This window comes from Hemitrygon akajei, unplaced genomic scaffold, assembly GCF_048418815.1.
Source record: "Hemitrygon akajei unplaced genomic scaffold, sHemAka1.3 Scf000071, whole genome shotgun sequence".
Taxonomy (NCBI): domain Eukaryota; kingdom Metazoa; phylum Chordata; class Chondrichthyes; order Myliobatiformes; family Dasyatidae; genus Hemitrygon; species Hemitrygon akajei.
In genome coordinates this window covers 2841917-2855550 of record NW_027331957.1, presented here as the reverse complement: position 1 = coordinate 2855550, position 13634 = coordinate 2841917, and the positions used below count along the sequence as shown (strand labels likewise).

Below are 13634 nucleotides of genomic sequence, written 5' to 3'. Positions count from 1 at the left end.
CGTCATACAGACAGCAAAAAATAAAAATGGCAGGGACATCAGCCCAGAAGACTGAGTTAAGGAGTTATCTCAAAACCCTCAGAGAGAGAAACTGACAGACAGGTGGAGACCTCACAAGCTCTCTCCACACCGTCTCATCCCAGACTCCCGGGGACAGACACATGTTGAAGCACCCTCCACACTGTTGGTGTTATTTCTGCTCTCTTCCACCGGATATCGAACTCATGGTTCTCAGCTTCTCTGCGTCTCTGTGTGTACAGGCCGGTCGTGTGGTTTCACAGCATTTCCTCCCAGTGACTGCAAACTCACCACCCATCCACAGCACGCATTCTCCTCCTACTACCAAATCTGTTCTATCTCTGGTCTCACACTATTTATTATCTCTGAGACAGACACACTGTTGGAGACTACAGGAAAGTTGAAGTGCTGCTGATTGGTGAGAGGGAGAGAGTGAGTGAAGACGGAGATTCGCTCTCTTTCTGAATCCGTTACTGTGTATTCGGACTATGATGCGGCAGATTCACTCTGTGTCTGACACTGGGAATGTGTGATGGGACAGTGCGGAAGGAGATTAACTCTGTGTATGACCCCGGAGTATGTGATGGAACAGTGCTGACGGAGATTCACTCTGAGTGCGACCCTGTGACTGTGCGTTGGGATGTTTTGGAGAAGATTCACTCTGTGTCTGACCCCAGGAGTGTGTGATTGGACGGTGTGGAGAAGATTCACTCTGTGTCTGACCCCGGGAGTGTGTGATGGGACGGTGTGGAGGGGGCTTCACTCTGTCTCTGATCCCGGCAGTGTGTGATGGGACGGTATGGAAAGATCTACACTTTGAGTCTATCCCCAGGAGTATTTGCTGGACCGATACGGAAACAACTTTATTCTGTCTCTAAAGCAGTTTGTATGTGCTCCGATTGTATCTTCGGATCTTGACTCTTGTCTGATCCCTTGATTGTGTTTTGGGAGAGTGTGTGTGGAAATTCTCTGTATGTCTGATATCAGGATTATTTGATTAGACGGTGCAGAATGGATCTTCACTTTACAACTGACGCCAGGAATGTGTGATGGGCCGGTGTGAACGGATCTGCATTCTGTGTCGGTCTACCGGCGGATGTAATGGACTTTGTGCAGAGAGAGAGAGTCACGGATCCTTTGTCCGATTTTCCAGAGAAGGCAGCATTATCCTAACTCTGATTTAAATTCACGAGGAGGAGCTGTGTGTCAGATGCACAGAAAAAGATATATCAACACCAGAGTCAAGCTCCCTCCATACTGTCCCATCGCACACTCCCTGGGTCAGAAACAGAGAGAATCTCGCACCACACTCTCGCATCCCATATCCCCTGGGTCGGACACAGAGTGAATCTCCCTCAACACCGTCCCATCACACACTCCCGGGGTCAGACACAGAGTGAATCTCCCTCCACACCGACCCATCACACACTACCTGGGTCAGACACAGAGTGAATCTCCCTCCACACCGACCCATCACACACTCCCGGGGTCAGACACAGAGTGCATCGCCCTCCACACCGTCCCATCACACACTCCCGGGGTCAGACACAGAGTGAATCTCACTCCTCACCGATCCATCTCCACCCATGGGGTCAGACACAGAGTAAATCTCCCTCCGCACCAACCCATCACACACTCGCGGGGTCAGACACAGAGTGCCTCTCCCTCCACACCGACCCATCACACACTCGCGGGGTCAGACACAGAGTGAATCTCCCTCCACACCGACCCATCACATACTCCCGGGTCCAGAAACAGTGTGATGTTCCCTCGACACCGTCCCATCACACTCTCCTGGCGTCAGACACAGAGTGAAGCTCCCTCACACCGTCCCATCACACACTCCCGTCGTCAGACACACAGTGAAGCTCCCTCCACACCGTCCCCTCACACACTCCCGGCGTCAGACACAGAGGGATGCTCCCTCGACACCGTCCCATCACACACTCCCCGGATCAGACAGAAAGTTATGCTTCCTCCGCACGGTCCCATCACACACGCCCCTGAACAGAAACAGAGTGACGATCCCTCCACTCCGTTCCATTACACAGTCCCGCGGTGAGACACAGAGTGAAACTCCATGCACACCGTCCCAGGAGGATGTGACTTTTTGTGGATGTGACTGAACACTTTGATGAAGGAAGAGCTGTAGATGGATTTGAACGGATTTAAGCAAGGTATTTGATAAGGTAACCCATGCAAGACTTATTGTGAAAGTAAGGAGGCATGGTGTCCAATGTGACCGTGTTTTGTGGATCCAGAACTGGCTTGCCCAAAGAAGGAAGGAGTGGTTATCGAAGGGTCATCTTCGGCATTTGGGTCGGTCACCAGTGGAGTGCCTCAAGGATCTGCTTTGGGACCCATACTCTTTATGATGTTACCTGGATGAAGAAGTGGAGGGCCGGGTTTGTAATTTTGCTGCTGACAAAGAGCTTGGAGATGTTGTGGATGGTATGGAGGGCTGTCGTGGATAACCGCGGGACATTGATAGCATGCAACACTGGGCAGAAGACTGGCAGATGTAGTTCAGCCCAGTTACGTGTGTGCTGGTTCATTTTGGTAGGTCAAATATGATGGCAGAATGTAATATTAATGTTAAGACTCTTGGCGCTGTGGAGAATCAGAGTAATATTGGGGTCTGAATCCATAGGATGCTCAAAGGAGCTGCGAAAGTTGTCTCTTTGGTTAAAAAGTCGTATGGTGCATTGGCCTTCATCAATCGTGGAATTGCATTAAGGAACCGAGGGGAAATGTTGCAGCTATATAGGACACAGGTCAGACCCCATTTGGAGTACTGTGTTCATTTCAGGTGGACGTACGACAGGAAGGATATGGAATCCATAGAAATGGTGCAGAGGACACTTACAAGGATGTTGCCTGGATTGGGGAGCATTCCTTATGTGAATAGGTTGATTGAACTAGGCCTCTTCTACTTGGGAGTGTAGGAAGATGAGAGGTGACCCGATAGAGGTCTACAAGGTAATGAGAAGATAAGATCTTGTGCACAGTCAGAGGTTTTGTTTCTTGTTTCCCCCCAGGGCTGAAATGGTTGCCACAAGAGGACACAGGTTTAAGGCGATGGGGAGTGGTTACACAGTAGATATCTGGGGTATGTGTTTTTAAGCAGAGAGTGGTGAGTGGGTGGAATGGACTGACGGTAACGGTGGTGGAGGCGGATAAAGTAGTGTCTTTTAAACGGTTTTTAGATAGGTACATGGAGCTGAGTGAAATAGTAGGTGGGCCTAGTAATTACTAATATAACGACGTACTTCGCACAACGTTGTGGACCGAAGGACCGATATTGAGGTGAAGGTTTTCGATGTTTCTATGTTTCTATCTTTCAATGAGAGACTCTCGGAGTCAGACACAGAGCGAATCAATCTCCACACCGTCCCATCACACACTCCCGGGGTCAGACAGAGAGTGAATCTTCCTCCACACCGTCACATCACACACTGCCGGTGTGAGACACAGAGTGAAGCTCCCTCCACTCCGTCGCAGTACACTGTCCCGCGGTCAGACACAGACTGAAGCTCCATCTACACCGCCCCATCACACACCCCTAAGGTCAGACACAGTGTATCTCCCTCCAAACCGTACCATCACACAAGAGCGTGGTCAGACACTGAGTGAAGCTCCCTCAACACCGTCCCTTAACCAATTTCCGAGTTAGAAAGAAATTCAAACTCCCTCCATCGGTCTCTGCCCCACTCACCTCCCGTTGGAGACGATGAGTCCTGTTTTTCGAGTGGCACATTCATGTAAGCCGCGCTGTCGTCCATCCCGTCGAGGATCCTCTGCGTCTCTGAGCTCAGCGAGGGGAAGAAACTGTTGTCAGAGGAAGAGCGTTTTGACAAGGGGCTCAGAGCGACACAAACAAACACCGGATGAGCAGCTGACCAACAGAGGAGCCGAGAGCAGGGGGCGGAAGTGCCGGGCAGGATTGAGATTGCGTGTGTGAGAAGGGGTGGTCTGGAGAGATGAGAGCGGCGGGGGGAAGTGCGAGTGGGGAGACACAGAGGGAGGGGAGAGTGAGGGGGAGGTCAGGGTTTGGCGTAAAGAGAGGCGTGGGATTCTGGGTCATAAAGTGGGACCAGAATGAAAGAAGGGGAGGGCGAGAAGTGGGTTGAGAATGCGGAGAGAGGGGTAGAAATAGAGAGGGTAGATTCTTGGAGAGAAATTAGGGGAGAGAGTGAGAAAAGAGAGAGCGAGCTAATGGAGGAAAGCAGGAGAAAGAGAGAGAGATAGAAACGGAGAGGGAGGGCTAAGGGAGAGAGGGAGGGGAACGCAGGGTGGGGACGTCTGAGGGAAATGGAATATGGAAGTTGGAAGGACATAGGAAGAGAAGATTGGAGAGAGAAAGTAATGGAAGAGGGGGAAGAGTGAGGGATGACGAGTGTACAGGGATGGGAAGACGGACGGATATATTGTCACTCATGCAGAGCCTTTATTGTCCGAGAGATTTGCAACCAACCCCCCTCCCCCATTCCCTATCCCAAACTCCAGTTGATTCAGACCATCTGTGCACTTGAACCCACGGCCATAGGATAGACCCGCAACACCCACCGAAGTAACCGAGCCCCCTCCCATCGAGGAAATGTCAGAGCAACAAGTTGACTTTTTATACTGCAGCACTTTTCAAAGATACCTGATATTTAGATATTGAAGATCACAGGAAATACGCTGAGCGGTGTTTGAGGTTTGACTCTCTTCACCTATTGGACCATAAGCTGGGAGTTGTCAGTAATTCAGAGAAGAATTGAAAGCGTGCGGTTACACTGACTGGGCGGTCATACAGACAGCAAAAAATAAAAATGGCAGTGACATCAGCCCAGCAGACTGAGTTAAGGAGTTATCTCAAAACCCTCAGAGAGAGAAACTGACAGACAGATGGAGACCTCACAAGCTCTCTCCACACCGACCCATCACACACTCCCGGGGTTACACACATGTTGAAGCACCCTCCACACTGTTGGTGTTATTTCTGCTCTCTTCAACCGGATATCGATCTCTTGGTTCTCAGTTTCTCTACGTCTCTGTGTGTACAGGCCGGTCGTGTGGTTTCACACCATTTCCTCCCAGTGACTGCAAACTCACCACCCATCCACAGCACGCATTCTCCTCCTACTCCCAACTCTGTTCTATCTCTGGTCTCACACTATTTATTATCTCTGAGACAGACACACTGTTGGAGACTACAGGAACGTTGAAGTGCTGCTGATTGGTGAGAGGGAGAGAGGGAGTGAAGACCGAGATTCGCTCTCTTTCTGAATCCGTTACTGTGTATTCGGACTGTGATGCGGCAGATTCACTCTGTGTCTGACACTGGGAATGTGTGATGGGACAGTGCGGAAGGAGATTCACTTTGTGTCTGACCCCGGAGTGTGTAATGGGACGGTGTGGAGGGGGCTTCACTCTGTCTCTGATCCCGGCAGTGTGTGATGGGACGGTATGGAAAGATCTACACTTTGAGTCTATCCCCAGGATTATTTGATGGACCGATACGGAAACAACTTTATTCTGTCTCTAAAGCAGTTTGTATGTGCTCCGATTGTATCTTGGGATCTTGACTCTTGTCTGATCCCTGGATTGTGTTTTGGGAGAGTGCGTTCGGAAATTCTCTGTATGTCTGATATTAGGATTATTTGATTAGACGGTGCAGAATGGATCTTCACTTTACAACTGACGCCAGGAATGTGTGATGGGCCGCTGTGAACAGATCTACATTCTGTGTCGGTCTACCGGCGGATGTAATGGACTTTGAGCAGAGAGAGAGAGAGTCACGGATCCTATGTCCGATTTTCCAGAGAAGGCAACATTGTCCTAACTCTGATTTAAATTCACGAGGAGGAGCTGTGTGTCAGATGCACAGAAAAAGATATATCAACACCAGAGTCAAGCTCCCTCCATACTGTCCCATCGCACACTCCCTGGGTCAGAAACAGAGAGAATCTCGCACCACACTCTCGTATACCATACACCCTGGGTCGGACACAGAGTGAATTTCCCTCCACACCATCCCATCACACACTCCCGGGGTCAGACACAGAGTGAATCTCCCTCCATACCGTCCCATCACACACTCCCGGGGTCAGACACAGAGTGAATCTCCCTCCACACCGTCCCATCACACACTCCCGGGGTCAGACACAGAGTGAATCTCCCTACATACCGTCCCATCACTCACTCCCGGTGTCAGACGCAGAGTGAATCTCCCACCACACCGTCCCATCACACACTCCCTGGGCCAGAAACAGGGTGATGTTCCCTGCACACCGCCCCATCACACTCTACTGGCGTCAGACACAGAGTGAATCTCCCTCCACACCGAACCATCACACACTCGCGGGGTCAGACACAGAGTGAATCTCCCTCCACACCGTCCCATCACACACTCCCGGGGTCAGACACAGATTGAATCTCCCTCCGCACCGTCCCCACACACACTCCCGGCGTCAGACACAGAGTGAAGCTCCCTCGACACCGTCCCATCACACACTCCCCGGATCAGACAGAAAGTTATGTTTCCTCCGCACGGTCCCATCACACACGCCCCTGAACAGAAACAGAGTGACGATCCCTCCACTCCGTTCCATTACACAGTCCCGCGGTGAGACACAGAGTGAATCTCCCTCCATACCGTCCCATCACACACTCCCGGGGTCAGACACAGAGTGAATCTCCCTCCACACCGTCCCATCATACCCTCCCGGGGTCAGACACAGAGTGAATATCCCTCCATGCCGTCCCATCACACACTCCCGGGGCCAGAAACAGGGTGATGTTCCCTGCGCACCGACCCATCACACTCTCCTGGCGTCAGACACAGAGTGAATCTCCCTCACACCGTCCCATCACACACTCCCGTCGTCAGACACAGAGTGAAGCTCCCTCACACCGTCCCATCACATACTCCCGTCGTCAGACACACAGTGAAGCTCCCACCACACCGTCCCCTCACACTCTCCCGGCGTCAGACACAGAGTGATGCTCCCTCGACACGGTCCCATCACACACTCGCCGGATCAGACAGAAAGTTATGCTTCCTCCGCACGGTCCCATCACACACGCCCCTGAACAGAAACAGAGTGACGCTCCCTCCACTCTGTTCCATTACACAGTCCCGCGTTGAGACACAGAGTGAAACTCCATGCACACATTCCCAGGAGGATGCGACACTTTGATGAAGGAAGAGCAGTAGATGGATTTTAACGGGTTTAAGCAAGGTATTTGATAAGGTAACCCATGCAAGACTTATTGTGAAAGTAAGGAGGCATGGTGTCCAATGTGACCGTGTTTTGTGGATCCAGAACAGGCTTGCCCAAAGAAGGAAGGAGTGGTTATCGAAGGGTCATCTTCTGCATTTGGGTCGGTCACCAGTGGAGTGCCTCAAGGATCTGCTTTGGGACCCATACTCTTTATGATGTTTATAACTTACCTGGATGAAGAAGTGGAGAGCCGGGTTTGTAATTTTGCTGCTGACAAAAAGCTTGGAGATGTTGTGGATGGTATGGAGAGCTGTCGTAGGTAACCACTGGACATTGATAGGATGCAACACTGGGCAGAAGACTGGCAGATGTAGTTCAGCCCAGGTACGTGTGAGCTGGTTCATTTTGGTAGGTCAAATATGATGGCAGAATGTAATATTAATGTTAAGACTCTTGGCGCTGTGGAGAATCAGAGTAATATTGGGGTCTGAATCCATAGGATGCTCAAAGGAGCTGCGAAAGTTGTCTCTGTGGTTAAAAAGGCGTATGGTGTATTTGCCTTCATCAGTCGTGGAATTGCATTAAGGAACCGAGGGGAAATGTTGCAGCTATATAGGAACCCGGTCAGACCCCATTTGGAGTATTGTGTTCATTTCAGGTGGACGTACGACAGGAAGGATGTGGAATCCATAGAAATGGTGCAGAGGACACTTACAAGGATGTTGCCTGGATTGGGGAGCATGCCTTATGAGAATAGGTTGATTGAACTAGGCCTCTTCTACTTGGGAGTGTAGGAAGATGAGAGGTGACCCGATAGAGGTCTACAAGGTAATGAGAAGATAAGATCGTGTGCGCAGTCAGAGGTTTTGTTTCTTGTTCCCCCCCTCCCCACCCAGGGCTGAAATCGTTGCCACAAGAGGACACAGGTTTAAGGCGATGGGGAATGGTTACACAGTAGATATCTGGGGTAAGTGTTTTTAAGCAGAGAGTGGTGAGTGGGTGGAATGGACTGACGGTAACGGTGGTGGAGGCGGATAAAGTAATGTCTTTTAAACGGTTTTTAGATAGGTACATGGAGCTGAGTGAAATAGTAGGTGGGCCTAGTAATTAGTAATATAAGGACGTACTTCGCACAACGTTGTGGACCGAAGGACCGATATTGAGGTGAAGGTTTTCGATGTTTCTATGTTTCTATCTTTCAATGAGACACTCTCGGAGTCAGACACAGAGTGAATCAATCTCCACACCGTCCCATCACACACTCCCGGTGTCAGACAGAGAGTGAATCTCCCTCCACACCGTCACATCACACACTGCCGGTGTGAGACACAGAGTGAAGCTCCCTCCACTCCGTCGCAGTACACTGTCCCGCGGTCAGACACAGACTGAAGCTCCATCTACACCGCCCCATCACACACTCCTAAGGTCAGACACAGTGTATCTCCCTCCAAACCGTACCATCACACAATAGCGTGGTCAGACACTGAGTGAAGCTCCCACAACACCGTCCCATTAACAATTTCCGAGTTAGAAAGAAATTCAAACTCCCTCCATCCGTCTCTGCCCCACTCACCTCCCGTTGGAGACGATGAGTCCTGTTTTTCGAGTGGCACATTCATGTAAGCCGCGCTGTCGTCCATCCCGTCAAGGATCCTCTGCGTCTCTGAGCTCAGCGAGGGGAAGAAACTGTTGTCAGAGGAAGAGCGTTTTGACAAGGGGCTCAGAGCGACACAAACAAACACCGGATGTGCAGCTGACCAACAGAGGAGCCGAGAGCAGGGGGTGGAAGTGCCGGGCAGGATTGAGATTGCGTGTGCGAGAAGGGGTTGTCTGGAGAGATGAGAGCGGCGGGGGGAAGTGCGAGTGGGGAGACACAGAGGGACGGGAGAGTGAGGGGGAGGTCAGGGTTTGGCGTAAAGAGAGGCGTGGGATTCTGGGTCATAAAGTGGGACCAGAATGAAAGAAGGGGAGGGCGAGATTTGGGTTGAGAATGCGGAGAGAGGGGTAGAAATAGAGAGGGTTTATTCTTGTAGAGAAATTAGGGGAGAGTGTGAGAAAAGAGAGAGCGAGCTATTGGAGGAAAGCAGGAGAAAGAGAGAGAGATAGAAACGGAGAGGGAGGGCTAAGGGAGAGAGAGAGGGGAACGCAGGGTGGGGACGTCTGAGGGAAATGGAATATGGAAGTTGGAAGGACATAGGAAGAGAAGATTGGAGAGAGAAAGTAATGGAAGAGGGGGAAGAGTGAGGGATGACGAGTGTACAGGGATGGGAAGACGGACGGATATATTGTCACTCATGCAGAGCCTTTATTGTCCGAGAGATTTGCAACCAACCCCCCTCCCCCATTCCCTATCCCAAACTCCAGTTGATTCAGACCATCTGTGCACTTGAACCCACGGCCATAGGATAGACCCGCAACACCCACCGAAGTAACCGAGCCCCCTCCCATCGAGAAAATGTCAGAGCAACAAGTTGACTTTTTATACTGCAGCACTTTTCAAAGATACCTGACATTTAGATATTGAAGATCACAGGAAATACGCTGAGCGGTGTTTGAGGTTTGACTCTCTTCACCTATTGGACCATAAGCTGGGGGTTCTTAGTATTTCAGAGAAGTATTGAAAGCGGGCGGTTACAATGACTGGGCTGTCATACAGACAGCAAAAAATAAAAATGGTAGTGACATCAGCCCAGCAGACTGAGTTAAGGAGTTATCTCAAAACCCTCAGAGAGAGAAACTGACAGACAGGTGGAGACCTCACAAGCTCTCTCCACACCGACCCATCACACACTCCCGGGGTTAGACACATGTTGAAGCACCCTCCACACTGTTGGTGTTATTTCTGCTCTCTTCAACCGGATATCGACCTCTTGGTTCTCAGCTTCTCTGCGTCTCTGTGTGTACAGGCCGGTCGTGTGGTTTCACACCATTTCCTCCCAGTGACTGCAAACTCACCACCCATCCACAGCACGCATTCTCCTCCTACTCCCAACTCTGTTCTATCTCTGGTCTCACACCCATTTATTATCTCTGAGACAGACACACTGTTGGAGACTACAGGAACGTTGAAGTGCTGCTGATTGGTGAGAGGGAGAGAGGGAGTGAAGACGGAGATTCGCTCTCTTTCTGAATCCGTTACTGTGTATTCGGACTGTGATGCGGCAGATTCACTCTGTGTCTGACACTGGGAATGTGTGACGGGACAGTGCGGAAGGAGATTCACTTTGTGTCTGACCCCGGAGTGTGTGATGGAACAGTGCTGACGGAGATTCACTCTGAGTGCGACCCTGTGACTGTGTGTTGGGACGGTGTGGAGAAGATTCACTCTGTGTCTGACCCCGGGAGTGTGTGATGGGTCGGTGTGGAGGGGGCTTCACTCTGTCTCTGATCCCGGCAGTGTGTGATGGGACGGTATGGAAAGATCTACACTTTGAGTCTATCCCCAGGATTATTTGATGGACCGATACGGAAACAACTTTATTCTGTCTCTAAAGCAGTTTGTATGTGTTCCGATTGTATCTTCGGATCTTGACTCTTGTCTGATCCCTTGATTGTGTTTTGGGAGAGTGTGTGCGGAAATTCTCTGTATGTCTGATCTCAGGATTATTTGATTAGACGGTGCAGAATGGATCTTCACTTTACAACTGACGCCAGGAATGTGTGATGGGCCGGTGTGAACGGATCTGCATTCTGTGTCGGTCTACCGGCGGATGTAATGGACTTTGTGCAGAGAGAGAGAGTCACGGATCCTTTGTCCGATTTTCCAGAGAAGGCAACATTATCCTAACTCTGATTTAAATTCACGAGGAGGAGCTGTGTGTCAGATGCACAGAAAAAGATATATCAACACCAAGTCAAGCTCCCTCCATACTGTCCCATCGCACACTCCCTGGGTCAGAAACAGAGAGAATCTCGCACCACACTCTCGCATCCCATATCCCCTGGGTCGGACACAGAGTGAATCTCCCTCAACACCGTCCCATCACACACTCCCGGGGTCAGACACAGAGTGAATCTCCCTCCACACCGACCCATCACACACTACCTGGGTCAGACACAGTGTGAATCTCCCTCCACACCGACCCATCACACACTCCCGGGGTCAGACACAGAGTGAATCTCCCTCCACACCGACCCATCACACACTCCCGGGGTCAGACACAGAGTGAATCTCCCTCCACACCGACCCATCACACACTCCCGGGGTCAGACACAGAGTGAATCTCCCTCCACACCGGCCCATCACACACTCCCGGGGTCAGACACAGAGTGCATCCCCCTCCACACCGTCCCATCACACCCACCGGGGGTCAGACACAGAGTGAATCTCACTCCTCACCGATCCATCTCCACCCATGGGGTCAGACACAGAGTGAATCTCCCTCCGCACCGACCCATCACACACTCGCGGGGTCAGACACAGATTGCCTCTCCCTCCACACCGACCCATCACACACTCCCGGGGTCAGACACAGAGTGAATCTCCCTCCACACCGACCCATCACACACTCCCGGGGTCAGACACAGAGTGAATCTCCCTCCACACCGACCCATCACACACTCCCGGGGTCAGACACAGAGTGAATCTCCCTCCACACCGGCCCATCACACACTCCCGGGGTCAGACACAGAGTGCATCCCCCTCCACACCGTCCCATCACACCCACCGGGGGTCAGACACAGAGTGAATCTCACTCCTCACCGATCCATCTCCACCCATGGGGTCAGACACAGAGTGAATCTCCCTCCGCACCGACCCATCACACACTCGCGGGGTCAGACACAGATTGCCTCTCCCTCCACACCGACCCATCACACACTCGCGGGGTCAGACACAGAGTGAATCTCCCTCCACACCGACCCATCACATACTCCCGGGGCCAGAAACAGGGTGATGCTCCCTCGACACCGTCCCATCACACACTCCCCGGATCAGACAGAAAGTTATGCTTCCTCCGCACGGTCCCATCACACACGCCCCTGAACAGAAACAGAGTGACGATCCCTCCACTCCGTTCCATTACACAGTCCCGCGGTGAGACACAGAGTGAAACTCCATGCACACCGTCCCAGGAGGATGTGACTTTTTGAGGATGCGACTAAACACTTTGATGAAGGAAGAGCTGTAGATGGATTTTAACGGATTTAAGCAAGGTATTTGATAAGGTAACCCATGCAAGACTTATTGTGAATGTAAGGAGGCATGGTGTCCAATGTGAACGTGTTTTGTGGATCCAGAACTGGCTTGCCCAAAGAAGGAAGGAGTGGTTATCGAAGGGTCATCTTCTGCATTTGGGTCGGTCACCAGTGGAGTGTCTCAAGGATCTGCTTTGGGACCCATAATCTTTATGATGTTTATAACTTACCTGTATGAAGAAGTGGAGGGGTGGGTTTGTAAGTTTGCTGTTGACAAAGAGCTTGGAGATGTTGTGGATGGTATGAAGGGCTGTCGTGGATAACCGCGGGACATTGATAGGATGCAACACTGGGCAGAAGACTGGCAGATGTAATTCAGCCCAGGTACGTGTGTGCTGGTTCATTTTGGTAGGTCAAATATGATGGCAGAATGTAATATTAATGTTAAGACTCTTGGCGCTGTGGAGAATCAGAGTAATATTGGGGACTGAATCCATAGGATGCTCAAAGGAACTGCGAAAGTTGTCTCTTTGGTTAAAAAGGCGTATGGTGCATTGGCCTTCATCAATCGTGGAATTGCATTAACGAACCGAGGGGAAATGTTGCAGCTATATAGGACACAGGTCAGACCCCATTTGGAGTACTGTGTTCATTTCAGGTGGACGTACGACAGGAAGGATGTGGAATCCATAGAAATGGTGCAGAGGACACTTACAAGGATGTTGCCTGGATTGGGGAGCATGCCTATGAGAATAGGTTGATTGAACTAGGCCTCTTCTACTTGGAGTGTAGGAAGATGAGAGGTGACCCGATAGAGGTCTACAAGGTAATGAGAAGATAAGATCATGTGCACAGTCAGAGGTTTTGTTTTATGTTCTCCCCCCCTCCAGGGCTGAAATGGTTGCCACAAGAGGACACAGGTTTAAGGCGATGGGGAGTGGTTACACAGTAGATATCTGGGGTAAGTGTTTTTAAGCAGAGAGTGGTGAGTGGGTGAAATGGACTGACGGTAACGGTGGTGGAGGCGGATAAAGTAGTGTCTTTTAAACGGTTTTTAGATAGGTACATGGAGCTGAGTGAAATAGTAGGTGGGCCTAGTAATTACTAATATAAGGACGTACTTCGCACAACGTTGTGGACCGAAGGACCGATATTGAGGTGAAGGTTTTCGATGTTTCTATGTTTCTATCTTTCAATGAGACACTCTCGGAGTCAGACACAGAGTGAATCAATCTCCACACCGTCCCATCACACACTCCCGGTGTCAGACAG

The 13634-nt window shown here is 50.8% G+C and overlaps 1 protein-coding gene across 1 annotated transcript in view; it reads right to left on the bottom strand.

The window, feature by feature from the left end:
* The window catches only part of LOC140722189 (uncharacterized), a 33632-nt gene extending 24740 nt beyond the window's left edge, over positions 1 to 8892 (bottom strand). The window contains exons 1-2 of the mRNA XM_073036981.1: positions 8800 to 8892; positions 3734 to 3846 (exon numbers count right to left, since the gene is read on the bottom strand). Of these exons, the coding sequence (XP_072893082.1) occupies positions 3734 to 3846; positions 8800 to 8841 (155 nt within the window). The 5' untranslated portion in view covers positions 8842 to 8892. The remainder of the gene's footprint in view (positions 1 to 3733; positions 3847 to 8799) is intronic.
* Positions 8893 to 13634: the final 4742 nt, after the last annotated feature.